Source organism: Onychostoma macrolepis, chromosome 03, assembly GCF_012432095.1.
Source record: "Onychostoma macrolepis isolate SWU-2019 chromosome 03, ASM1243209v1, whole genome shotgun sequence".
NCBI classification, from domain to species: Eukaryota; Metazoa; Chordata; class Actinopteri; order Cypriniformes; family Cyprinidae; genus Onychostoma; species Onychostoma macrolepis.
Window position 1 is genome coordinate 23,224,856 of NC_081157.1, and position 27,780 is coordinate 23,252,635.

Below are 27,780 nucleotides of genomic sequence, written 5' to 3' on the forward strand. Positions count from 1 at the left end.
CATCAAGTAAATTCTTCGTTAATTATTTTATTTATTTATTTTTTTGATCAAATTCATCAAGTGTCTTTTTAAAAAAGTGGAATGCCATGTCACAAATAGTGTTGTCTTGTCATACCTCTTGTACAACATTCCTTCTCAGTTGCCAAAATCAACACCAGCTGAAGTACCAAAGCGCTCTTGTGCTGGAGATGGCTGCACACCCTTGATTTGACGTCACTGCCATGATGGCTTTGCTAAAAGAGACAGTCAGCTGCTCGGGTGCGCCCTTTTCTGACACCTACGGCACCAGCCCCCTCCATGTAGTCCTGTCTGTAAGACCACCCTCTTGCCGGCACCCTCTGACCTTATCAGCCCAGTATATATAGCCAGAGAGGCAACCAGAGGTCTCCTGGCAGCCAACATGAAGGTCTTAGTCTCGCTCTGCGTCTTTGTGCCCCTGCTGGCACTGGCCACAGCAGGTAAGAGCATTTTACAGTTTGCTCAGTTCAGTAATGCGGATCTGAGATGAGGTTTACTTTGTGTAGTCGTCAAGAGAGTACCATTTCCCGTCTAGTGGTTTGAAAAGTTTTAGCGGGAAAACGCTTGGATCCAAAGAGTGGTTGAAACTGAAAGTTGAAAGCATGTTAAGGCTGTTCTTGTTGTGCAACATGCTAGTCATTTTGACATGGGACTATAGGACGTTTGAATGAATTAGGCATGGCAGCATGCCTTAAACCTGTGATGGTCACCAGCAGAAGATGGGCCGTGTCACCTATTTGTGCTCAGCTATTTAAACCCGCAGTGTTCAATAATAACTCTGGACAAGGATGAGTTATCTTAAGACTTGGCATGTGCAGTTTAACAAAAAGTTGTCTGAATGTTAAACGAATCCTTTATCATTTAAATTTTATGATATGTGTTCCAGTTTAAGCTTGTAGAATCTCTGAGCTGATTGTGGGACAAACGACAGGGGGTTTATTTTCGTTCATTTCAGCCCATGCATTGTGTGTCAGCTGTCGTGAGGCATGGCATCGGCTTATGGAAAGAGCTAGAGCCTTGGGACGACTATTAACCAGTCGCTCTGCTCCTGTTTCCAGCTCTTCTTGAGTCCCGAAACATCCCGTATCCTAATTTCAGAGGTTTGATAGAGGGTTCAGCTGGTATTTATGCACCGTTTGAGGTGCTTGTATTCACAACTTTGGTTTTATTGATTTGCCAATGGGAGACAACTAAATCCAACCATTCTATTTCATTCAACAAGGTCTTGCATTTTTAACCCTTGCTCTTGAAAATAAACATTCTTAATTGGCATCAATGATTCCATGAAGAACCTTTAACACCCATTGAACCTTTCCATTCCATAAAAAGATTCTCGATAGGAGAACTATTTCAGAACTTCTTTTCACTGAAAGGTTCTTTGGGGAACCCAAAAATGGCATTGCAGTGAAAGCTCCATTTTAGAGCCTTTATTTTTAAGTGTGTCAGCTATAAAAGTCCAGCTACTCCGGCTTTGCATGTGATTTCCAAGGGCTCTGGCAGCCGCCGTTACCCTTGTTCCGTCCTTGGGTTCCTCTCGGGCCCGGCATGGGCCTTCATAGGCCCAGGCTGCCGTCAGGTGTCTAAGATTGGAAGTTGTCCTGTAACCGGACACTGTCTACTATAGATTTCCCCGTCGTCCTCTTCCTCTCTCCCCTCCCCTCTCCTCCCCTCCCATCCGCGCATGTCTTTGGATCCAGCGTGCAGCTGCTGTCACCCTGACACAATCACAATTTATTTATTCCCAGCTACTGGCCATATAAGGACATGCATTATCTCAGCAGGAGGAGCCGCGGTGATCTATGCCAGTCTTGCTGCATTAGTGTGTGTACAGCTAGAGAACTGAAGTGCTAGTTGCTTCAAATGGACAAAAATTTGATGATTTTAGTGCCATTGTTGAATGACAGTTAAAATGAGTGCTTATGCTTCTGAGCTTTAGTTGATTTATTGGTGAAAAGGAGTTTTCAGTCTGATTATGTGCAGATAAAACTTTAAGAATTTTCCATGAGACAATCTTCACTTCACGTTCATTATTGGCATCTATGATTACACGAAGAACCTTTAACATCCATGGAACCTTTCCATTCCAAAGGGTTCTTAATTGTAGGAAAAGTTCTTTTAGGTTTTATAAAATGTTCTTCATCGTTCTTTAAAGAAAAAGAAACTAAGAGGTTCTTTAGGGAACCAAAAATGGTTCTTCTATGGCATCACTGTGAACCCCCCCCCACACCCTTATGAACCTTTCTTTTTAAGATTGTTGCAGGTCACTTTTCACTAAACAACTGGAAAAAGAAAACACATTTTGTCATATCCAATGGTTTTATGCTGTCTTTCTCTTTGTAACAAGCATCACGATTTTGGCGTAGGTTCTTCTTAAGACTGGGGCATGGCTTCATTTGTTAAAACATAATCTGGATGCAGCTGTAGTAGGTCAAAGGTTTACGACCTTATGACCTCGCATCTGTTCGCCTTCCTCACCTTCCTCCTGTTTAGCCACATCTTCTAGGTGACGAGTTTCCTTATCTTGCATATTAGGATGCTCCTTCAAGACATTTCGCAAGTATGGTGTTTGATAGCTGAAATAATTGATCCAAATCCTGAATGGAACAACTTCTCTCAAGCAAAGAACATTTTAAAAGAATCGTTTTCCACTATAAAGAACCTTTTGTGGAATGAGAAGTTTCCATGGATGTTCAAGGTTTTTCATGGAACCTATAAAGAATCTTAATTTTTTATGAGCGAACCACGAGTAACGGAGGAAGTCGTCTTTATTGACTACACATCTGATATGGGCTCTCCCCGCCTTTCAGCAATGTAGTACAGCAGGCATGCGGTGCCCCTGCTCTTTAGGGACTTCCCTCTGCTAGGAATTGTGGGACGGGCAGCCAAGTGCTTATTCCATAAAAAGGCCAATGCGACATGGCTTTACAGAAATGAGTCATGCTTTCAATCCCCTTTACCCCTTTGGTTCCATGTGATGTTCTTACGCCATCCTAACTCTGATGCCCATGATTCCTCTGAGGAATTACCTGCCGGATATGATCCTGGTTCTCGGATTCAAAAATGTGTCACACAAGACACTGCCATTTTGTCACGCTATTAAAAGCTTTGAAGTAACGAGCTAAAAACTGGAATCAATTTATACAACAAAATATTACTGTAATATTTTGATTCATTTAGATTTATCGCTTCTGTTGACTTTAATGTATGTAGATGCTGTTAACTATTGAAGAGACATAATATCTTCATCAATTGCTAATTTTGGAAGTGTAGAATCACACTTCTGATTGACAGAAAAAGGCCAGTTAGACTCCGCCCCCTGGAGGCTTGATCCATTGTGGAGCTATTTCTGTCATCAAGTGAGACCAGAACCTTGGCACCTGTTGCTATTTATGTCTCTCGGTGTTTTGCCCCATAGATAGATTAGACAGACAGATAGATTAACATTTGCAGGTATGCTTTGCTTTGTGTATGATTTTTTTTTTTTATATATAAGTATATAATTAAATTTATATAAGTAGTATACTTATATAAGTATATAAGTAAATTTATATATGTATATAAATGTTGTTTTATGCTGAATTAAATTTATATTTTCTATTATAATTTATTCTAATTGTGCTATATATATATATATGCTGTTTTATGCCTAATTTTTACAAAAATATTTCTTATTATAATATTTCTAAATATAATAATATTATTTCATTATATGTAATATTTCATTTTACTCATAATATATTCATATTAATAAATTAATATTTCATTTACAATATACATATTTTATGCTACATTTATTTTACATATGTAATTTTATGCAATATTAATATGATCATACAGTGTATAGAAATACCATGGTATTTCCATTTTATACCATCATTGTACTGGACTTTTTGTAAGGCCTTATGTAGTTTGATTAACAACATTTGTAGTTATGATTTGCAGTTAGTTTGTTTGTTCATTCATTCATTCATTTTATTTTTTAGCTTTAATTTAAAATTTATGCAAGATTTAATATAATTTAATATAATTTATAATATTAAAATTGTAAGTGTACTGATATAGGCCATGGCAGTGCCATTTTTAGTATGATAAATTTTTTGTAAGGGCTGTAAAAGCATTTTAAGTGAAGTTTAGCTGCTGATTTTGTGAAGTTTAGCTGCTGTGTACTGCAATGCATTTAATCTCACAGCAGCTTTGTTCACTTGGAAATCCCTTGGCCTGCTGTAAAGGTTGTGTACGCTCTCCCTCGCTGCCGGTAAATCCTGCGGGTTCAGACGGGCTCAAGGCTCACCTCCCTAATCACACTCACAGTAATTCAATTTACCTCCTGCATCCGCCAGCGGAACATGATCAGGGGCTTTAACCCTGATCCACTGAGGAGATCACACCTATGGGCCGCAGGAACGAAACTAGATCATTTGCATGAAAGTTGCTAGTTAGAGAATGAATGCATTTTTGTATTTATTGCCTACTGTCAGAAGTCTAAACGATCACCTGCAGCTTTTCAAGGATCTCCATCTGTGTTTATGCAATCATAAACATAGAGAGAGCCTAAACCGACCGTTATTTAAACACCTGTAAGGTCAGCAGATGATACTAAACCATGCTTCCTCACAAAAGCGCACATGTGTGTATTTGACCAATTAGCCGCAGTCTACAGCAGTCCGATGGCATTCCGGTGAGATGAGCTCTAGCAACAGCTGTGTTTTTTCCAAAGCCTCTGTTGCTAGGCGACAGGCTCATTGGATGTCCGTAGACCCTGCGACAGATGCTGGCGGTTTGCGTATTTGTCCTTCCAGTGCGTACAGGGTTAAATTAAAGCTAGCCCCCGGGGAATGACATTGTGCTCGCCTGAAGCGGATATATTTGTAATTGTGTTGGTGCTATATTAGGTGCTGGAACTGCTGCCGTTGCATACTATGCACCCGAGGGCACTGAGTCTCGTCATGAACTCCTTGATGCCCTTTGAGGGGATATTTCACAGATTTGATGCTGTGTAGATCTACACTTGGCCCGCATGAGAATAGATTACACAGCCGTAATGTCTGCCTTAAGACTAAGGTCTTACAATTTCCTTTTGTGACAAGTCAGCTAGTCTGCAAGGTGAAGGGAGGGACATTTTTACAGTGTACTTGGTCTTTCTTTAATAAAATAAAATAAATGGTAATTTTGTGAGTTTAAAATAAACTTACAGTAACAACAGATAATTAAAAATTTTTTTTTTAAATATTTTGTATATTAAGGTTATATAATGCAATGGCATACACTAACTTGTAAAAATGTAAAATAGAAAATGTAAAATATACAGTCACTTCCTTTTTATTGTAAAGTTTTGGCATCCACATATACCAACATTTTACTATAAATAAATAGTTTATTTATTTTTATAAAATGTATGAATTATATTATTCTAAATATATAATATGTTATTAGTATCTGTTTGTTAAAGTTTTATTATATATTTATTTATTTCTGCATTAAACATCTTTCCATAATTAGCCTAATTCATACCATTTTCTTTAACATTTGTTTGTTTGATGTTTATTTAAAATGTTTTCTCACATATTAACACATTTTTTACCTAAAATTTATTTTTTCTTTTAACATTTGTTTATTTGTGGTGTTTATTCATTTATAATATATTTTGCCATATATGAATATATATTTACCATGAATTATTACTTCAATCATGCATGCATTCTTTCATTCATTAATTTTTTTTTTTCATTTTGCAGATACTTTAAAAAAAGCATAAAGAGGTTTCCTTTCCTTTTTTAACATTTATTATAGAATTTTTACACAGTGTCAATATACATGTGTGTTTCACACTAGGACTTTTCTATGTCATCACATTAGCCATTAAAAACCCCACATAGTTCACAGTTCCTCCATTTAAACTGCACACTTTTCCGCTAACCTTTCGCCGTTTTAGCGCCATGCTGAGCTCAACATTACAGGGCTGTATTTTTAGCAGCTTGACTTGGCTCGCGTCGGCTGAGCACTTGTATGCTTTAACCAGCACGTTGTGTCATCACAACAGGCCTGCAGTCTCTGCACTGAAAGCCCATCTGCTCTCAACAATATGGCATTGCATTCGGCGGGCGAGTCCTCAGCAGGCCAGAGAAACGTGTCAATGCTGAGCTGTAGAATTTGACCTGCGGCGAGCCATTGTAAAGTCTACAAAGATTAAATATATATATATATATATATATATATATATATATATATATATATATATATATATATATATATATATATATATATTAAATAAATTTATTTATTTATTTATATATATTTATTTATATATATTTAAAAAAAAAAAAAGATCACAAAGGGCAGCTGTGGAAAATGTGAAGTTGCTTTGTTAGCCACCTCTGTTGGAAAATTCAGCTACCAGCTTTGAATACTCGTTTTTACATGGTTTCTAGCTAGTCCAAGCCAGTTTATGTTAGCTAACTTGGGTAAAGATTTTTTTAAAATAGAAATGAATAGCCTACGTTTATTCAGCAAAGACGCATTAAATTGATCAAAAGTGACAGTAAAATTACAGAGGATTTCTATTTAAAACAAATACTGTTATTTTGGACTTTCTGTTCATCAAATGAATGCTGAATAAAAATATATCACAGTTTGCTCAAAAATATTAAGCGGCACAACATTTTCAACACTGATAATAATCAGATATGTTTCTTGAGCAGCAAATCAGCATATTACTATGATTTCTGAAGGATCATGTGACACTGAAGACTGGAGTAATGATGCTGACAATGTAGCTTTGAATCAGCTTTTTAAAATACATTCAAATAAAACCAAGTATTTTGAATTGTAATATTACTTTTTACTGTACTTTTTACCTTGGTGAGCATAACAGACTTATTTAAAAAAAAAACATTAATAAGCGTTTAACTTTATTTATTTATTGTTTATTTGCTGTTTGTGTATTAAAATATTTTTGCTGTTTTAACAGATTTTTAGTTGCTTTTTGTTGTTTGTTTGTTTTTGCATTTATACGTTTATTTATTTATTAACATTTATTTTCTTTTAACATTTTTGTTTGTTTATTTTAAAAACATTTCTTTGCCGTAGATGCAAAGAATTTAGCGTTGACACCTATAGATAAAAAGTTTTCTTTCAAATCTGTCTGATTTTTTTCATCGGACAGACAGATAGATAGACAGACAACCAATTAAATGTTGGCAGCGGCTATTTGCACTGTGTAAATAGCAATTAGATTCGATTTACACTAAGTGCAAATGGCAGTATTTTTTAAAGATATGCTATTTACACTAAGTGCAAATAGCTAGATTATATTTACACTGTTAAAATAGCAAGATTTTCTGCTATTTATACTACTTATTGCAAATAGTGGCAATTATCTGCACCTCAGTATTGTAGTACATTATAAAACAGTATGCAATAATAACGTATTAAGTGTAAATTGAAGTTTTAATTCATATTAGGCTATTAAATGGATGCCACCTTATTGGGACAATAAAGCCCTCCCTACACCTACCCTAACCCTACCCAATACTTTATTTTCAACTTTTTGATTATTTCCTTCATTTTTATTGAAAATAAATGCCTTTCCGATGCGATATGAGATTTGAAAAGGGAGATTTGAAAAAATTTGGCAAAAGGCAGGTTCGAGATTTGCACATGCCTTATCATCTACGTCACTGAAACTGATGATCAACAAGCGTCTTTTTTCAGTGGTCACTATTCCAATCACACGTTAGTGGGCGGAGTTAGTGTAAATATCCTTTGCCAACAAGGCGGGCTATTTGCAATGTAAATAGACACTCCGTTAAATGTTTTGTCATGACAAATTTTGCTCTTCCAGTAAAAAAAAATTGTCTAAATTTCAGTTCATTTGACTTCTTCCTTGCATTATAATTCCAACTGCAATGCAGTTAAGTTCAATTCAAATTCACTTATACATAGCAAACAACCTGAACCCATGGCTGGTTTGATCAGCTTGAGTTGAACTCTATAGATGGGGGATGTAAAAAGATGCCGGGCTCTTCAGAATCCTGGCTGGCCCACATTCACAGATGGTTTTTAAGTTGTGCTGATGCAGGTTGATTAAGCATATATTGCTTGAGCTGTCAGTTATTTCGGTCGGCAGCCAGCGAGGAAGGTTAACGGATGCCCAAGCAAGTTTCAGATCAGCAAATAAATGCCAATGGACACCTGAGAACTAAATAAATACGCCATTTAGCTGTATGGGTCACTAGTGGGGTTGTGAGAAGGGATGACAGATGAGCTGGACTGGACTGCATGCAGATGAGCCAAACTTCACTTCTAGAGCTTTCCAGGCAAACTGCATTAGCAGCAAGTACATTACACTGTATGCTGAATCTAGTCACTCTTTGGTGTATTGGGTTGAATTTAACAATTATAATTTAATGAAAGCAATCTTGTCGTTCTTAAATTATATCTCAAACATTTAAAAAAAAGTTTTAGGCTGGCCACACACTAGACGATTTTTAGGCCCGATTTTTTTTTGTCCAAAAAATCCTCTATTGTGTGGTGTCATTACAATTACTTAGATTTTTGTTCTAAGTCCCTTATGCTCACCAAAGCTCTATTTATTTAATAAAAAATTCAGTAAAAACAGTAATATTGTGAAATATTTTTAAAATATGGAATAACTGCTTTCTGGAATTTATTTTACAATTCATTCTTGTGATGCAAAGCTGAATTTTCAGCATCATTACTCTTCAGTGTCACGTGATCCTTCAGAAATCAACCTAACATGCTGATTAGCTGCTCAAGAAACATTTCTGATTATTATCAATGTTGAAGACAGTTGTGCTGCTTCATATTTTTGTGGAAACTGTGATAGATTTTTTTCATGATTCTCTCGGAAATTCAGCATTTATTTGAAATATAAGTTTTTGTAACATTATAAATGTATTTACTGTCACTTTTGATCAATTTAAAGCATGTCTTCTTATGCAAGTACATTTTGATGCCAGCACATCAACTTATACTCCAACTTCAAAAGATACAATAAAATATGGTACTCCAAAAGATACCATACATAATGCATGGTAATGTACTATAATGTACTAGGATTTTTAGGCACCACTAGCATCCTGAGGTAAATCTTCATTTGTTCTGCTGGTAAACTTGCATAGAAAACAGTATAAAGCAGAAGTGATACAGTGTGTTGTTGGGTGCATAAGGGCAGCTACCCACTGCTGGGTATATTTAGGGTCTGTTATCTCTCTTATCAGCATATAATCCAACCATTTGGTAGCCATGTGTCCATCATTGAAGCTCCAGCTTGTTATGAAACCAGGGAGTCCCCGTATACACCAACACCGTTGTGTTATGAAACCAAGGCTACATTACACTCGACCATTGGCTGTTGGCTGTGATGGTTTTATTTTTAGATTTAATACTCTAAAATAAGACAGATGATGGTTGAAAACTTTTACATTGCTACAAAAAAATTGCAGTTCATTTGAACTTTCTATTCATCAACAAATCCTGAAACAATGTATCACGGTTTCCGCAAAAATATGAAGCAGCACCACTGTTTTCAACACTGATAATAAGAAGAAATGTTTCTTGAGCAGCAGATAATGGTTTGATTTTATTTTTAAATTTGATACTCTAGAATAAGACTGATCAAACTGTCAAAACAAAATGGAAATGTAATTATAAACAGGATATGTAATGGATGTTATGGTGTTCTCTCGTCTCCTTCCTCCCAAAAGAGATGTCATGCTGTTAATATATGAGGAACTTGTAATGAATGGCAGCGCTGCTAAATATAAATGTGGAGGCACGGTGTCTTCCCATTAGGCTCCATTTATGTCTTCGGTCTTGATAACAGCAGCCTGGCAGGAACGCCCTGAGGCATTGTGGGTAAATATCTATGAACAGAGGGGGGAATATTGTGGCATGAATATCAATAGTCTGACATTAATAGTACAACAATGCCCTGATGAGAAGAGTGCTAGACAAATGTTGACAGAAAATAACTGTATTCATAACAGCTAAGATAAAGCATTAGGCTACAAATGTTGTTGCTTGTGAACTATTAAACTTGTGTTACGGACATAAATGATAACTCAAATTAGGGATTTTAACACTGTGATTAACCCTGGTATGTTGTTGTTCTAAACCCAGGTAACTCCGGGTAAAGTAACATTTCACAATTGTAATTTACATGCGGTATAGCACCACGTTTTACCCGTGGTTATGAAACCGCCTTTTACGTTTTTAACCCACATCACAGTGACAAACGTGTACAGTGTGAAATGAAGCTTGGTCCAAATATTATGACTAGTTGCTCATTTACATGCTTTGGACAGTCACGGAAAAACCGCGTGTTGATTGAACACATGTTTCAGCGTTTGAGGCAAAATTAAAAAAAAAAAAAAGAAAATGGTGATGAAAAGGGCGTCAACTGTAGTGAAGAAGAGACCATTTAATTCTTCCCTTTATAATCCAAAAAGCAGTGTTGATGAGCTACCTACAAGTAGAGACACTACTAATATAGCTACATTTTCTCAGTAGCTTGACTGTAGCTCAGCTACTTTTAAAACAGCGTAGCTTTTCCAGTAGCAAACTACTTTTTCCAGCAAGTAGCGGTTTAGCGCGACCAAGAGCTATAACTTCATTATAATCCTTCATTTACAATTATTCAGTTATTTGTAATGTTAAATGTAAAAAACAACAACAACAACATTAAAATAATAATAATAATAAAATTGAAAGTAGTTTCAGTGTAGCTAGCTACGTTTTGATAGTAACTTGTAGTGTAGCTAGCTACTTTCAGAGTATCTTTCCCAACAATGCCAAAAAGTTGTTTCAGGAAAAAATATCTAATATGAGGAAGTGCAATGCTAGAGGCATTGTGTATACAGGTGGCGTGCTGCATTTGTCAGTGACACTGACACCGCAGATATGCAAATGAGAAGGTTAACCTGTGATTTAGGAATATACTGAGTGAAACGCAAGTTTATGAATAGGATTAATGGCTGACCCCAGGTAAATTATGAGCAGTGTGAAATATGAAGCAAAATTACCGAGGATTCTGTTTACCAAGTGTTATTTGAAATAACCCATGATTAAAGGGGTGGTTCACCCAAAAATGAAAATTCTGTAATTGATTACTCACCCTCGTGTCGTTCCAAACCTGTAAGACCTTCAATAATCTTCGGAACACAAATTAAGATATTTTTGATGAAATCCGGGAGCTCTCTGACCCTCCGTAGACAGCAACGCAACTGACATGTTGCCAAGTCCAGAAACATAGCAAAGACATCGGTAAAATTCAACCGCTCAACCGTAATTTTACAAAGCTCTTTAAAGTTACAACTCGAATTCCGGAAATGTTGGGACATTTTTAAATTTAAATAAAATGAAAGCTAAAAGACTTTCAAATCACATGAGCCAATATTTTATTCACAATAGAACATAGATAACATAACAAATGTTTAAACTGAGAAATTTTACAATTTTATGCAGAAAATGAGCTCATTTCAAATTTGAGGTCTGATTTTTGCCTGATATAGGTTATCAGCTGCTGAAGAGTTTGTGGTCGTCTTTGACGTATTTTTTGTTTAATGATGCACCAAATGTTCTCTATAGGTGAAAGATCTGGACTGCAGGCACTCTTCTACTATGAAGCCATGCTGTTGTAATAGCTGCAGTATGTGGTTTTGCATTGTCCTGCTGATATACACAAGGCTTTCCCTGAAATAGACGTCGTCTGGAGGGGAACATATGTTGCTCTAAAACCTTTATATACCTTTCAGCATTCATAGTGCCTCCCAAAACACGCAAGCTGCCCATACTGTATGCACTTATACACCCCCATACCATCAGAGGTGCTGGCTTTTGAACTGAACGCTGATAACACGCTGGAAGGTCTCCCTCCTCTTTAGCCCAGAGGACACGGCTTCCGTGATTTCCAACAAGAATGTCAAATTTGGACTCGTCTGACCATAGAACACTTTTCCACTTTGAAACAGTCCATTTTAAATGAGCCTTGGCCCACAGGACACAATGGTGTTTCTGGACCATGTTCACATATGGCTTCCTTTTCGCATGATAGAGCTTTAGTTGGCATCTGCAGATGGCACGGCGGATTATGTTTACCGACAGTGGTTTCTGGAAGTATTCCTGGGCCCATTTAGTAATGTCAATGACAGAATCATGCCGATGAGTGATGCAGTGTCGTCTGAGGGCCCAAAGACCACGGGCATCCAACAAAGGTCTTCGGCCTTGTCCCTTACGCACAGAGATTTCTCCAATTTCTCTGAATCTTTTGATGATGTTATGCACTGTAGATGATGAGATTTGCAAAGCCTTTGCAATTTGACGTTGAGAAACGTTGTTTTTAAAGGTCCCATGAAATCAATATTTAAGTTTTTTGTTAGTGTCAATATGTTAGTCTTAAGGTTATCTGTATGCCAGTACGCTCCAAAACAGTGACAAAATTCGCATTTAGAAGATATAAGCATTCAAATCTTGCAGTTCGTCACTTCCGCCAAAACGGCTCAACGATTTTTCTGACGTCACATCGTACTTCATCTTCTCATCAAACTTTCTGTCCAATCAAATGCTCCCCTGCACTATAAATAGACGCTGAAGCTGAGGCTGAAATTGGTCACTTGTTCACAGAATTATTTTCTGTGCGGTGAATGGCACATAGTGCACTATAATAGGGGACAGAGAACGATTCAGACAGTGTAAATATGCTTTCCATTAAGGAAAAAAATAAGTCTTGTTTCGCGTTGTCACGCTAACCACTCTGCACACACACTCTGCTCCGGTCCATAGACACAGAAACGTATCAGAATTCTACACAGAATGCTATATTTTATAGCCATATGGATGAGATTGTGGCTGTCATACCCTGTCAAATGTGGCTTTATTGAGCTCAACGGCTCTGAACGGCTTTAGCCCAAGCTGTGATATAAACTAACGCTATTGTCTATTTTAAAAAGGGGCGGGGCTGCTTGATATGTCCCACCCTGTCTTCCTGTTTCAGTTAAAATGACGTTAACTCATAGAATAACGCTGCATGTTTCAAAGCATTTCAGGGGACCTTTAAAGTATTCCACAATCTTTTTACGCTCTCTTTCACAGATTGGAGAGCCTCTGCCCATCTTTACTTCTGAGAGACTCTGCCTCTCTAAGACATCCCTTTTATAGCTAATCATGTTACAGACCTGATGTCAGTTAACTTAATTAGTTGCTAGATGTTCTCCCAGCTGAATCTTTTCAAAATTGCTTGCTTTTTCAGCCCTTTGTTGCCCCCGTGCCAACGTTTTTGAGACCTGTAGCAGGCATCAAATTTGAAATGTACTCATTTAGTGGATACAAGTGTAAAATTTCTCCATTTAAACATTTAAGTTCTCTATGTTCTATTGTGAATAAAATATTGTCTCATGTGATTTGAAAGTCTTTTAGTTTTCATTTTATTCAAAAAAAAAAAAAAAAAAAAAAAGTCTCAACATTTCCGGAATTCGGGTTGTAGTAGGATTCTGATTGGTTGACTCAATCGATATTGTTCCTCTGTTTTGTTATTGTTATAGTTGTGGTGCGAACTCTGCTATTTTTTTACCTTCTTAAAACTATATCTTTGTCGTTATAGTTATGGTCCTTGGTGTGAAGAGGCCTTTAAACCTTGTGCATTTGTTATTATATTTATTCTAAGACAAATTACTACAGTCTGGGCCAGCCATGCACATTTGGTCATATTAACTTTTTACAAGGTGTTTTAAAGTCTGTAAAACTCTTTGTAAATTCCCGTTTATCCATCCAGAAACCACACAAACAGATAGCTTGTCGATGGGCCTTGGCAAAGACTAAAAGGACTGTTTTATCACAGGATACTAATCACAGAGACCTCAGGAAGACCTGCTGCAGTGAATTATGGGCCGCCGTGGCTCGCTGAGCAAGATTTCCTCAGGCTTCGAAGGAAGTTTTAATGTGTGTCTTTTTGGTTTCTCTGCAGAGGAGGAAGCCGTTCTGGAATCCATCCTGAGAGACAGATCTCACATCGAGGAAACTCTGAGGCTCGCAGCAGATGAGAAAGCAGGAGATTATGCTGGTGAGGACATGAAGCCTGTGTCTTAGACAGATACACACATAAACAGATCGTTAGCTAGCAGGTGAATGTTGCCTTTAAACTTGGGTTAAGCAACATTTCACACTAGCATGCTGTTAAGAAACAGCTTAACCATCTTAGACTGGTTTAAACCAAGAGTTTGCAAACTTTTCAATGCCTAGGACCCAGAAATAGGATGATATGCTAGCAAAAGTATATAACATTTAAATATAAAATTTAATTTATACAGTGTGAGAAAAATATTAAGTGTGATATTATAAAGAAAACGTGTTTCCTAAAATTAAGTGGTTTCTGTGTGGACAATTACACTAAAGCCAAAACAAATTATTAGGGTTTTTAATATTATGTATACCCATTATTAGAGTAATGTTAGCTATGTAAACCTGAAAACAAGCATTTTCCATTCAAATTTATTCACAATAAATAAGATGTCTTATGATATTTGTAAGTATAAAATTGTAATGTTATTGAATTCTGTAAATGTGCTAAAAATCAACCATTATATTTTATTAATAAATACAATATTTTAATATTAATATTAAAATACTGCAAGGTATTATGATAACTGTTATATCGTAAAAATATATATTTTTTTTTACATTTTCTGTAGCTCCTTATGAACCCCTTTCGCCACTTTTGTTATCATTTACTAAAGCTATTAAAAATACTTTTCATTGATTGAATTGAATAAAAATATTAGATGAAAAAAACTAAAATTAAAAAATAGCTCCCTTGCCAACTAAATAAAACTTTAAAAACAGTTTAAGTATAAAAATCACTGAAAATAAAACAACATTTTTGAATATCTATCTATCTATCTATCTATCTATCTATCTATCTATCTATCTATCTATCTATCTATCTATCTATCTATCTATCTATCTATCTATCTATCTATCTATCTATCTATCTTATCTATCTGTAGTGACAATAAAAGAACATCATTACATAGAATTCTTAAATTAAAATTAAAACAGTAAATATTTTAAATAAAAACTAAATCAAAATATTCATAAATATGCTAATAGTAATTTAGATACACTGTAGATACAGAGGTCTCTGATTACTATTTAAATAATCAGTAAGTCAGTTTATGTAAGTTATGACAACATTAATTCTGTGTGTGGAGGCAAAATCTCGAGTAACTATCACATAATTTGTTTTTACAATCACAGCAGTATTTATCTGGCACAAAACAAAAACCTTCAGCTAAACTACTTTTTGAGCAGCTTGTAAGCTGTGAAGCATGAAACCACGGTGAGTCATTGCTTCTTGTGAATTGAACTCACCGTAAAAGTTTAACAATGGATTATTTAGTCCATATGTCACATCAGCTACCAAGAGAGAGTTTTTATCTGACTCATGGGATCAGCTCCAAACTGAACTATACCTCTGAAAGGCACGTAGATGTTTTTAGGTTTGTTTACATAACTGTCTCCTCTCATTTCCTTTCCAAACGCTTTATCCACAATACCATCTGCAGTCTTCCCTCTCTGCGCTCTGCGCCTGTGTCTTGTGGTGGATGTCATACTCAGCTTTCGCTCTTTGTTTGTTCTCGGTTTCATCCTTCAGCTGCTTTGCAGAGGCTGAGGAAGATCTACCACAACTCCATCAGGCCCATGGAGCAAGCCTACAAGTACAATGAGCTGAGACAGCATGAGATCTCAGGTACCGTCAGCCTGCTTTCCACTGCTGTCTCATGTGTGTTTGTCTACTCTCAAAAAATATTTAGCTCTTAGTTTAAGATGTATTTGAACTGCATGTTCACATAAACTAATAAACTGTTATGCGATGCATATTTGTCTGTCATACACAAATGAAACAGGTAAGAAACAGGTTTCTTAAGATTTCTGCTCTCAAAATCAAATAGATGCAAATCCTCAATTATAAACCATGCCATGATTAAAATTTTATTTATTTATTTATTTATTTATTTATTCAAAATGCATTTATTTAAATGGCATAGAATCAGAGTTATTACAGTTAACTAAAACCATAAAAATACTTTAAATAAACGTTAACTAAAATAAAATAAGAAACCTTTCCAAAGAAACATTTCTCATTTTTATTTAACTTGATGTTCTAAAATAACTCAAAGTAAAACTAAAATAAAAGATAGACCCATTTAAAAAAAAAAAAAAGTAGTAAAAATGGCAAAAACAGCTTTAACTAAAATTAAAATAAATAAATTGAAATAAAAATTACAACAAATTACTAAAACTTTCAATAAAATGAAATCTGAAATATATCTTTTTCATTTAACTTGATTTTACTTAAAAACGAAAACTGAAATAAAAATCAATAAAAACTACATAGATAAAAAACTAATAATAATGACAAAACACAACAAATTAGTAAAACTTTAAAATGTAAATATTCATCATAAATATGTTCGCTGTGCAATAAATTACATTTGCATAATTTAAATTATATATGGTTAAAATATGGCTATAGCTGTGGAACAATATTTAATTAGTTAAAATATATGAGATTGAAAGAAGTAAAAATTTAATAAAACATTATTAAAAACTAATAAACATTACAACACGTACACAATACTAAAACCTTAAGTAAAATGAAAATTGAAAATAAAAACTATAATAGTATTTCAGTGATACTAAAATAACACTGTTTTGAATCCGCATACATCTGTTCACTGTAAAATTAATTAAATTTAGTGTGAACATGACTAAAGTCTATAGCTGAGGAACAAGCAATATTCAATTAGTTAAAATGTATGATATTATTGCATTATTTATGATAAATATAAACCAATTACTGAATTCTTACTTGTTTCGTATATATGTATGCCTGACAAACATGCATCACATAAAGTTTAGTACTTTGTCAAAACTGTCTAATCTAAATCGATGGAAATTTTATATCCAAATACATCCTAAATTTAGGCTAAAATATTTTTTGAGTGTAGTTTAGCATTATATGAATGTTGATTGATAATTCATCTCCATCATCTCATTCTCCATCATCCAAACCATCCCACTGTGCATTCAAGCTGCCATCGTCATATTCATAAGGAAGAACCTAAGGCTGCTGTGTCAAATTTCAATGTCTTTAATTAAATACTAATGTAATCATTTATTAATGATTTTGAATTACCTGTCCTAAACTTGCGCTAACTGTGTTCCCGGCCCAGTAATTGCTGCTCGCAGCTTTATTTAAACGTGATTTTCTGTGTGATGTGTGCAACAGCAAATGCGGTTCTTTTCACTCACAAAGTTCCAGATACATACAGAGCTGGTAAATAAAACCCCTTAGACAATGAACTGCAGGATTAATTGAGGCTAAAGGCTTTTTTTCCCCGTTGGCGTATCCGAGTATCGTGGCTTCTTTGAGCCGACACATGTGCGGTTCGTCATTCCACAGCTGTAGCACTGGTGCTCGTCCAGAGCCGGCCGAGGGGGGCCAGAAACAGAGGAAGAAAGAGAGAGAGAGAGTTAAAATAGAAAACACAAGGCTTTCTTATTACTGCCGGAGGAACGAAGCCTCCATCTGAAAGCAATCAAGAGTTTCTCAACAGCCCTCGCTTTATATAAGACCTCTATGTGCTCTAGTCCTCACAAGTCTGTACAAAATTCTTATGAATACACAGGAAATATCCTCTGTTTTTAATTATTTATACAGTAATACCTTATAAAAGAGGAGGTTCTGCAGACATAAATTGTGCTTTTGGATTGAACTGAACTTTTGACGTTTTGACTTTCAGCAATACTTTATGACTTATTACAAACAATATCTGAAATAATAAGTGGTAAAATGTATAAACATTTACATTTATAACTAACACACAACACTTTCAATAAATAAGTTAGGCCATGTTTTTAAAAAATGTAATTTTGGATTTTTGCGTAATGTTACTGTTAGTTATCAGATTTTATTAATTTATTTATAACAGTACACTTTTGTTGTTGTTGGTGGTGATAATATTAAAACCCAATAGTTTTTGTGACATTTTCATAATCTGCATATTTAATCAAATGTATTATGAATTGAGCACAATTTAAATATTTAACATTTTTAAATGGACAATTACACAATATAAAAACATTATTTTGGTTCTATTATATTATGCTTTTAGATGCATTGAACTTTTGACTTTCAACAATATTTTACAACTTCAAACATTTAGAAAATATCCCAAATAATAAATTACAAAATTCAGATTTTATATTTTATGTCGGTTTTTATTTTTATAATTTTTAGAAAAATGCCATATTTAGACCTTTAATTTTGGATTTGTCCTAATATATATGTTACTACTAGTTGTCTTATTTATTTATTTATACATTTTTTATACATTAAAACAAACCCAATAGTTCTTTTGATTCGCTCATAATCTGCATATGTATGGACATGTAATAAAATTAATTATGAATTTTGCATAATTTGCATATTTAAATGGACAAAGACACAATGTAAACAAATAATTTTGTTTGTATTTTATTATGCTTCTGGATGAAATTTGGACTTCTTGACTATTAGCAATATTTCTTGAAACTTTAAAAAAAATATCCCAAGTAATGTGTAAACAAAATGTATTCATTTAGATTTTATAGTTTTATATAATTTTCACCAAATGAGACTATTTTTTTAGAAAAAATAAATTTTTGGACCTTTATTTATTTATTTATTTACACACAACACTTTTGTTGGTGAAAAATTAAATTAAAAATTATTTTGTGTATTTTATATATATATATATATATATATATATATATATATATATAAAGTTTTATTTTTATATGGGAAGTTTCATTTGCAAACCCCCATGCAAAAAGCAAACCCCATGTTTTAACCCATTCACCAGATTTACTTATTCCCTTAGTAGTAGTTTGAGTGTGAAAATAAGGTTTAGATAAACAAGGGGCAGGTGATTATTGTAGAGGTGTTGGGTGTATGTAGGCTGTGTCCTCGGAAGGGTGACTTTCACAGTGTTGAGTGTCCTGCTAACCCCTGACTGAACACTGGGCTCCAGCTTGCCCCCTTGTGGTTCAGCATGGTATTTAACCCCTACACTCACCACAATAATGCAAAACTGACCTCTACACTTGTGAGGAAGTAGAAAGAAGCTGAAACAAGCTAGTGCCAGTGTGATCAAAGGCTGCTGCTGGTGATCAGAGGAAGAAAATGTGTCCTAAACCATCACATTACAAGAAACATTAGTTCAATATGAGTACATTCTGCCATGCAGGGGCTTCTGGGTACATGCATGGTTTTCCCACCAAACATCTGACAGCACAACCATAAGTGAATATACAGTATTTAGTGGGATTCATGCTAAATTTGGTATATTTAGGCTTTAAGAGATTATATAAGAATTTAGTGAGGTATTTATTTTTACTTGAATTGATCCTTTGATCTCTTGATCTTTACTTGAACTTGTTCAGATCATATTTCACCACAAAATCAAAAATCTAAATTTAGCTTATTTTAAGGATTTTTTTTGTTTGTTTGTTTGTTTTGCTTTATTCTGTGATGAACTATGTTACTGTTGTGTAAAATATCTCATTCCCATTACTGTAAAACTGTAAAAATATATTATTATATATTTTTTCATGAATAAATACTACATTAAAAATGTGGTGTAGAAACTAGTAAATTTTACACACAATGATAAAGGAATGTGAAGTAGCACATTAAATTCAATGTAAAATTAGGAAGTTAAAAAACTAAAAATATTTTCAATTTTTATTTTATAAAACACATAATCCTTGTTTTGTGTTTTTACAGTTGTATAAATACCTAATTTAAATGAAATATTCTTATATATTGTAATTATATATGTAATCTTCACATTAAAACAAAGAGATTGAGGTTGTTGTTTTTTTACATAGCAGTAATAATGTACTATATACAATAGATAAATATATAACAATGTGTATGTAAAATATTACTTTTTAATGTCATTTTGGGTGAAATATTTTCAATGTGTTCTTGGCAGGTTTCACAAATGAATTTATTTTCTGTTTAAAACAAGATAAACATTAATTTGATGTTTTATTTACCTTTATTTATAAGGTTTTCCAAGATTGACCCATCTTTATATTACATTAACATATAAATATTGTACATTTTTATGTAAAACAAGACAAAATATTTAAATTATTATTATTTTTTTTTTTTACATTTATTCGTAAGAATAGGATTTGTTGCAGTATGTGTTCAATCTCTTCTAGAAATCATTGTATCTGGACGAGCATCAATCTTCATCCACACACATTTCAGCTCATCACATACTGTCTCCCGCTTCACAGGAAAAGTGTCCCTTTCTGTCCCCCTCCTCAGCTTCTCTCTTTGACCCCCTTCACATTCTCTTTCTCTTTCTGTCTTTCTTCCTCCTCTGCCTGCACTTTTCCTCACACTTGTCATTTTCATCCCTTTCTCCTCGCCCGACATCACCCGTCACTAAACAGCCTATCCTGGACGCACACTGGGGGATTCTGCCACAGGTGGGTATGACGGGGCGCTTCACTGCATGGCACTGCCTGCGTCTCTGATCCCCTGCAGTGTAACGCCAGCTAGCGCTCATCTGCCCAATTACCATCAGCACTGAATGAGCACTAATTACAAAGTGCCATTATATGTCAGCGTGGAGCATTGCTCAGTCGACATTCAGCCACTGCAAAGAGGAAAACTCTGTCGATTTTTTTGGGGAGAAAATAAAACTAACAGACGAATTTGGTGCTTCAAATCATCCAGTGGCACGTGCAACAATTCAACCAGCAGATTTGGGTGAAAGTCTAGATTTGGTTCAGCTATTTTCTTCATCCGACTAACCAAATTGTCTAATTGAATTAATTCTGAACACTAATCGAAGTCTTTGTTTATGAGAATAATTTGATTGTGCCATATTGTGTTCATTGTATAAAGACTGCAAAATATGGGTTGCATAAGTGTTATAGAATGGTGTGTGCAATAAACAGTGCTTGGCAATTAATCGTGATGTATCTGTTATAAACGTTTGTGGGTCAATAAGATTTTTAATTTTTTTATTTTAAGAAATTAATAGTTTTATTCAGTAAGGATGCATTAAACTGATCAAAAATTACAGGAAAGGCATTTCTAATGTTAAAAAAGATTTCTATTTTCAATAAATGTTGGCGTTCATTTGAACATTCTATTTATAAGACAAGCCTCAAATACAAAATGCATCATGGTTTCCGCAAAAATATTAAGTAGCTCAACTGTTTTCAACATTGATAAAAATAAATGTATCTTGAGCAGCAAATCGTCATATTAGAATGATTTCTGAAGAATCATGTGACCCTGAAGACTGGAGTAATGATGCTGAAAATTCAGCTTTGCATCACAGGAATAAATTACATTTTACAATATATTCAAATAAAAAAACAGTTATTTGAAATTGTAATCATATTTCACAATATTGCTGTTTCTATTGGATTTTTGATCACATACTGTAAATGCATCCTTGGTGAGCATAAGAGAGTTTCAAATACATTACAAAAAAAAAAAATCTTACCGACCCCAAAAATTTTACTGGTGTTATGACGTGTCTAGTAGACAACGTGTCTAATTTCATGCACAAAAAAAGGAAAGAAAAAAAGAACCAGTACGTGGGTATTAATTATTCATCAGACAAAACACAGAAAAGGACAAAAACACCACAAAACACAAGTCATGCAAATTAGATCAAACTTAAAGACAGCACAAATTGAATGGTCTGTACTTCCGTCCCTCATAGCCTTGATTTTATTTGCATCATATTAAATATCTACTCTGGCTAAAGTTAATTGACGTATGAGTGTTGGTTGCATGTGCAGGCCTCTCATAACCATATGGATGGGTGGGTGAGGGGTGGGGGGTGGGGTTACTTGTCATATGTCGGATGCTTATATCAAAACTGACTTGCACTAATTGCAATAAAGATCACTCTTAAAAATATAGGTTCCAAAGAACCATTTTTTCTTAGTGTGAAGAACATTTTAATCATCTCAAGAATCTTTTGTGCATTTGAAAGGTTCCATGGATGTTAAAGGTTCTTCATGAAACCATCAATGCCACCAAGAACCTTTATTTTTAAGAATGTAGAGTCACATGCTGTGTCTGAAGGTTTGATGGTGGCACTCAGGTTATCTTTATTGTGACTGGGTTCAAAAAACCTACATCTTCTGAACTGCTAACCGAGCTCCTCGACCTCTACACCGCTGTAGAGCTGGAGGGGCCTTGAGTGATTGTGTTTGCCCCGTTCTGAAGTACTTCATAGAAATGACATTCTCTGCAATTAATTAAACAGAAATTAGTTTCTTTTCCTAAAGAACTCTTAGAGCTCTGTCCTCAGGTTTTACAACAGAAAAGATGAAGTGAGTGAAATGGCCTTCATTCCTTCATCTGCGCTCTTAAATAGGCATTCATTAGATATAAAAAATTAAAGAAATCCAATTTAGATTCATTGTAAAACTTCTTTTTCATTATCTAGAAAGGTTTGGGTTCAACAAAAACTTACCATATAGAGAAGAGAATCTACATGCATTCACACAACAATTTAAAGACTTGTTTTGGGTTCCTTAAAATGATTCTGATTCACTCGCACTAATGCCGACACTCAACGATGCTGCATGGCGCATTCATCACTCTTTACGCTTGCTGTTTCTGCTGGCTCTTCCTCATGTGCACCCCAGTGTGATGGTACTTTACTTGTGGTCTAAGGTGAACGATGAAACCCAGTTAATCAGCAATATGCAATAAGCACCAGTAAAAAAACCCTTGCAACATAATTTTCCCTTTGACAGATGGAGACCAATTCATTCTTGAATATTTAAATTCATACACTCATAAATATAAAAAAGGGGGGTTTTGCAGCGATGAAAAACATTTTTGGTTTCTCAAAGAACCTTTCAGTGAACAGTTTTGAAACCATGTTAAATTGTGAAGAACATTTGAAAAATCTAAGAATCCATTTCGACTATAAAGAATCTTTTGTGGAAAGAAAAGGTTCTATGGGTGTTTGAGGTTCTTCATGGAACCATCAATGCCTATTAAGGACCTTTATTTTTGAAAGTGTACTAATATTATGATTTCCGTTTGCTTTATAAAAGAGAAAAAGGGCTTTTTCATTCATGGTAGATCTTGAATTGTGGTTCTTGCCCTTAGTCTCACATGTTTAATAGTAAACGCCATTGTTCTCTAACTCTCTCTCTCTCAAACAGATGGAGAAATCACCTCCAAACCCATGGTGCTGTTCCTTGGACCCTGGAGCGTGGGCAAGTCCTCCATGGTCAACTATCTGTTGGGTTTGCAGGACACTCCTTACCAGCTGTACACGGGTAAACTGCCGTCTGTGCTGCTTGTCAAGTGGTTTTCGGTATTAAAGTCTTGTTTTATTACAAATTGGTATTATCTTCTGTTCATCCAGGTGCTGAGCCCACTACCTCAGAGTTTACCGTCATCATGCACGGCGAGAAGATCCGCACCGTGGAGGGCATCGTCATGGCTGCCGACAGCTCTCGCTCCTTCTCCCCACTGGAGAAGTTCGGCCAGAACTTTTTGGAGAAGCTGGTTGGCATCGAGATGCCCCACAAGCTTCTGGAGCGGGTCACATTCGTGGACACGCCTGGAATCATTGAGAACCGCAAACAGCAGGAGAGAGGTACAGACTTCTCTATCATCGCCATTGATTTCTGTCATTTCTGGGATCTAGTGGGTCCTTAAAAAGTCTTAAACCCAAATTGAAGGTCATAAAAAGTCTAAGATATGTGAAATGGTTCAGTCTTTATTATCATTTTAAGAGGTCTTCAGTTTAAGAGCTGATCATTAAACTCATTCCTTAAACTGATTTAATAAAATGTAAGTGCTGCTCTTTTCACTGTTGCCTGTTCTACAGGTTCACAGTTTCAGAGCAGTTGTCAATCAATAATTTCATGCATTTATGACTATTTATGATTGTTTATGACCTACTGTTTATCAATTATGACGATGTTTAGTGCATATTTTTTCATCATCATCTGTTCCGTTTGAATGAGCAGCTGGAAATAGTGACACATAGATATTTCAATATAAGAGTCCCGGTGTATCTCAGGCTCCTTTATAATTAAAAGTTCAGCGTTATGCATACAATCTTTTTCTGGTTATTATGGCATAAACCATAAACCATATTTTACAGGAAGGAAAACATTATTTAACATATTCAGTATATAGATTTGATTAGTTCAGGCACCAGGGTTATTATAGTTAACAAAAAAATTAAATAAATAAAAACATAAAGACAAACATTTTTTGTAACATGAAATAAAATACATTTTTATATGTTCTTCATATACACACACACACACACACACACACACACTCTAAAAAAAAAAAAATGGTGCTATATAAAGCACTATACTAATCTTGGTGCTTCAGTGGTTCTTCAGTGGTTCTTTGGCATGACTGAGGGGCTACATAGCACCGCTACCATATACAGAACCTGTTAAGCTCCTGTATGGTTCTTTGGGGTGATTAAGGTGCTATATAGCACCACTGCTGTACAAAGAACTTGTTAAGCCCCTTTAAAGGTTCTTTACGAGCCAAAGAACCACTGTTGGTGCTGTTTAGCACCATTTTTGTTGAAGAAATACAATGCAGTATGGCACCTCTTATGGTTCTACATAGCACCATTTCACAAAGGTGCTGTATAGCACCTTTAAAGATATGGTGCTATATAGCACCAAAAGTGGTTCCCCTATGATTACGAGCCAAGAACCACTTTTAGTGCTATATAACACCATTTTTTTTACAGTGACACTGCATATATATATATATATATATATATATATATATATATATATATATATATATATATATATATAAACTATACAGGCAACTAATAAAAATGACAAAAGCACTAATTACTAAAACTTAAAATTAAACTTAAACTAAAAATTAAAATGAAAGCGAAAAATATTAAATAAAATAAAAACTAAATTTAAATATTGTTACAAATATAATAGCATCTCAGTAATATGACCCCCCACCCAATGATTTGCTAAAAAATAAAAATTAAAGTCTTTGCTGAATATGTGATGTACACTGTAAGGAAATATGAGATATGTTTTGCAGTTGTATAGGTTTAATCTGAATGGATATACGGTATTAATTTTGTTTGTCAAGGTCTTAAAAAAGGTCTTAAAAAGTCTTAAAAACCCTCCAGATACACTGTATTTAACATCTCAATTTATGAATAATAATTAATTCTTTATATTTCTTCTCTCACTTCAAGGTTACCCATTCAACGATGTGTGCCAGTGGTTTATCGATCGCGCGGACCTCATTTTCGTGGTTTTTGATCCCACCAAGCTGGACGTCGGTCTCGAGTTGGAGATGCTCTTCCGACAGCTGAAAGGTCGGGAGTCTCAGATCCGTATCATCCTCAATAAGGCCGACAGCTTGGCAACCCAGGACCTCATGCGCGTCTATGGGGCCCTCTTCTGGAGCCTGGCGCCCCTCATTAATGTGACAGAGCCCCCGCGCGTCTACGTCAGCTCCTTCTGGCCCTACGACTACGCGCCAGACACCAGCCGCGACCTCTTCAAACGTGAGGAAATATCCCTGCTTGAAGACCTGAACCAAGTGATTGAGAACCGTCTGGAGAACAAAATCGCCTTCATACGCCAGCACGGCATCCGCGTTCGCATTCACGCTCTCCTGGTGGACCGCTACGTGCAGACCTTCAAGGAGAAGATGAGCTTCTTCAGCGACCCTGAACTGGTCTTCAAGGAGATCGTGGACGATCCCGATAAGTTCTACATTTTCAAGTCCATCCTGGCCAAAACCAACGTCAGTAAGTTTGACCTGCCCAACCGAGACGCTTACCGCGACTTCTTCGGGATTAACCCGGTGAGCAGCTTCAAGCAGCTGTCGGCTCAATGCTCCTACATGGGCGGTTGTCTACTGGAGAAGATCGAGCGCGCCATCACCCACGAACTGCCCTCTCTGCTTGGCAGCATCAACTCCGGCAAGAACCCGACCCTGTCCTCCTGCGAGGCCACCGGCTGCGGGGAAAAGCCCAAGAACCGCTACCGGCGAAACTGAGAGAAGAAAATCAGGTGGGAGGGAGACCGAGGAGGAGGACGAGAGAAAGAAAGGAGGAACGGTGGAGCGAACAAACCGAGGAGGAGCAGTGGAGCTAATCCTGTTCCTGCCGCAGGTCCGTTTTGAGTCAATGGAGACGGATCTCACGGGACTTTTTTTTTGCGTGAAGAGGTTGTGTGTGGGGATGTTTGTGGGCGGGGGATTCTGGGATGGGGTGGAGGGGAGGTTCTTGTGAAGTCTTGAGGCGGAGTTTATTGTGAATGCGAGGAGAGCGCGTCAAAATAACTCTCTTCTCTTTCCGCGCTACTTTTATAAACTGTCTGCAGTTTTGAAGGGGAAAAATGTGTACGCATGGAAAAACTAAAATGGCTGAGACACCCTTAAAAAATGTAAAAAATAGCAAAAATAAAATATCCTGAGACTGAAAATGGATATCAGCTGCCTTGAATGTGAACAGTGATGCAATTGTCATGTTTTAAACTTACTGAATCAGTTCCCCAGTTGTGCGTTTTTCCGCTGTCTTTTGGGTTGATTTGTTCACTTTTATAGGTTAATAGTAACTATGGATGATTATTTCTCTCTTCAGACTGATAAGCTACTAGCATGTTATGATACATATGGGTTTGGTTTTTTCACATTTCCACTTTGTATACCACAATAAAAAAACGATCTACACTCTTAAAAATAAAGGCTCTGAAAGGAGGTTTTCACAGCAATGTGATCTATTTGGGGTTCTCTAAAGAACCTTCAAAGGAATAGTTCACCCAATAATGAAAATTTGTAAGATTTGAAAATATGTAGATGAGTTTTTCTTCATCGGAACAGATTTGGAGAAATTGAGCATTATATCAGTGAATGGGTGCCGTCAGAAGGAGAGTTCAAACAGCTGATAAAACATCACAATAATTCACAAGTAATCCACACCACTCCAGTCCATCAGTTAATGTTGAAAGCTGTGTGTTTGTAAGAAACAAATATGTTATATAGACATTTTAACTTTAAACCGTTGTTTCTGGCCAAAATACGAGTCCATAATAACACTTCCTCCAGTGAAAAAGTCCATCCTTAATGTCTTCTCAAATCAAAATGAACTGATATGTTTGTTTAGAACTGTTTTGTCTTGCAAATGGTGCTTGATCTGTGAATATTTCTCTCCTGATTCAGACAAGGGAACTTTTTCACTGGAGAAAGCATTATTATGGATAGAGGACTCATATTTTAACCAAGCAATGGTTTAAAGCAGGGGTGTCAAACCCTGCTCCAACACACAAACCATGCAGTTATCAAACCTAAACCTAAATGACTTAGCTGGATCAGGTGTGTTTAATTAGGGTTGCATCTAAACTCTGCAGGGCTCCGGCCCTCCAGGAACTGAGTTTGACACCCCTGGTTTAAAGTTAAAAATGTATTAATGATGTATTTGTTTCTTACATACATGCAACTTTTTGCTTTTCCATTAACTGATGGACTGGAGTGGTGTGGATTAACTTGTGGATCATTGTGATGTTTTTATCAGCTGTTTGGATTCTCATTCTGACGGCACCCATTCACTGCAGAGGATCCGTTGGTGAGCAAGTGATGTAATGCTAAATTTCTCCAAATCTGTTCTAATGAAAAAAACC

General features: G+C 35.6%; 1 protein-coding gene across 1 annotated transcript; it reads left to right on the forward strand.

The window, feature by feature from the left end:
• The first annotated feature begins 373 nt into the window (after positions 1–373).
• On the forward strand, positions 374–27,780 carry srl (sarcalumenin). Its single transcript, XM_058771906.1, has 7 exons — positions 374–458; positions 14,000–14,095; positions 15,686–15,781; positions 23,299–23,415; positions 23,505–23,738; positions 25,347–26,329; positions 26,384–27,780. The coding sequence occupies exons 1-6, from the start codon at positions 401–403 to the stop codon at positions 26,156–26,158; spliced, it is 1,413 nt and encodes a 470-aa protein (XP_058627889.1). The 5' UTR covers positions 374–400; the 3' UTR covers positions 26,159–26,329; positions 26,384–27,780.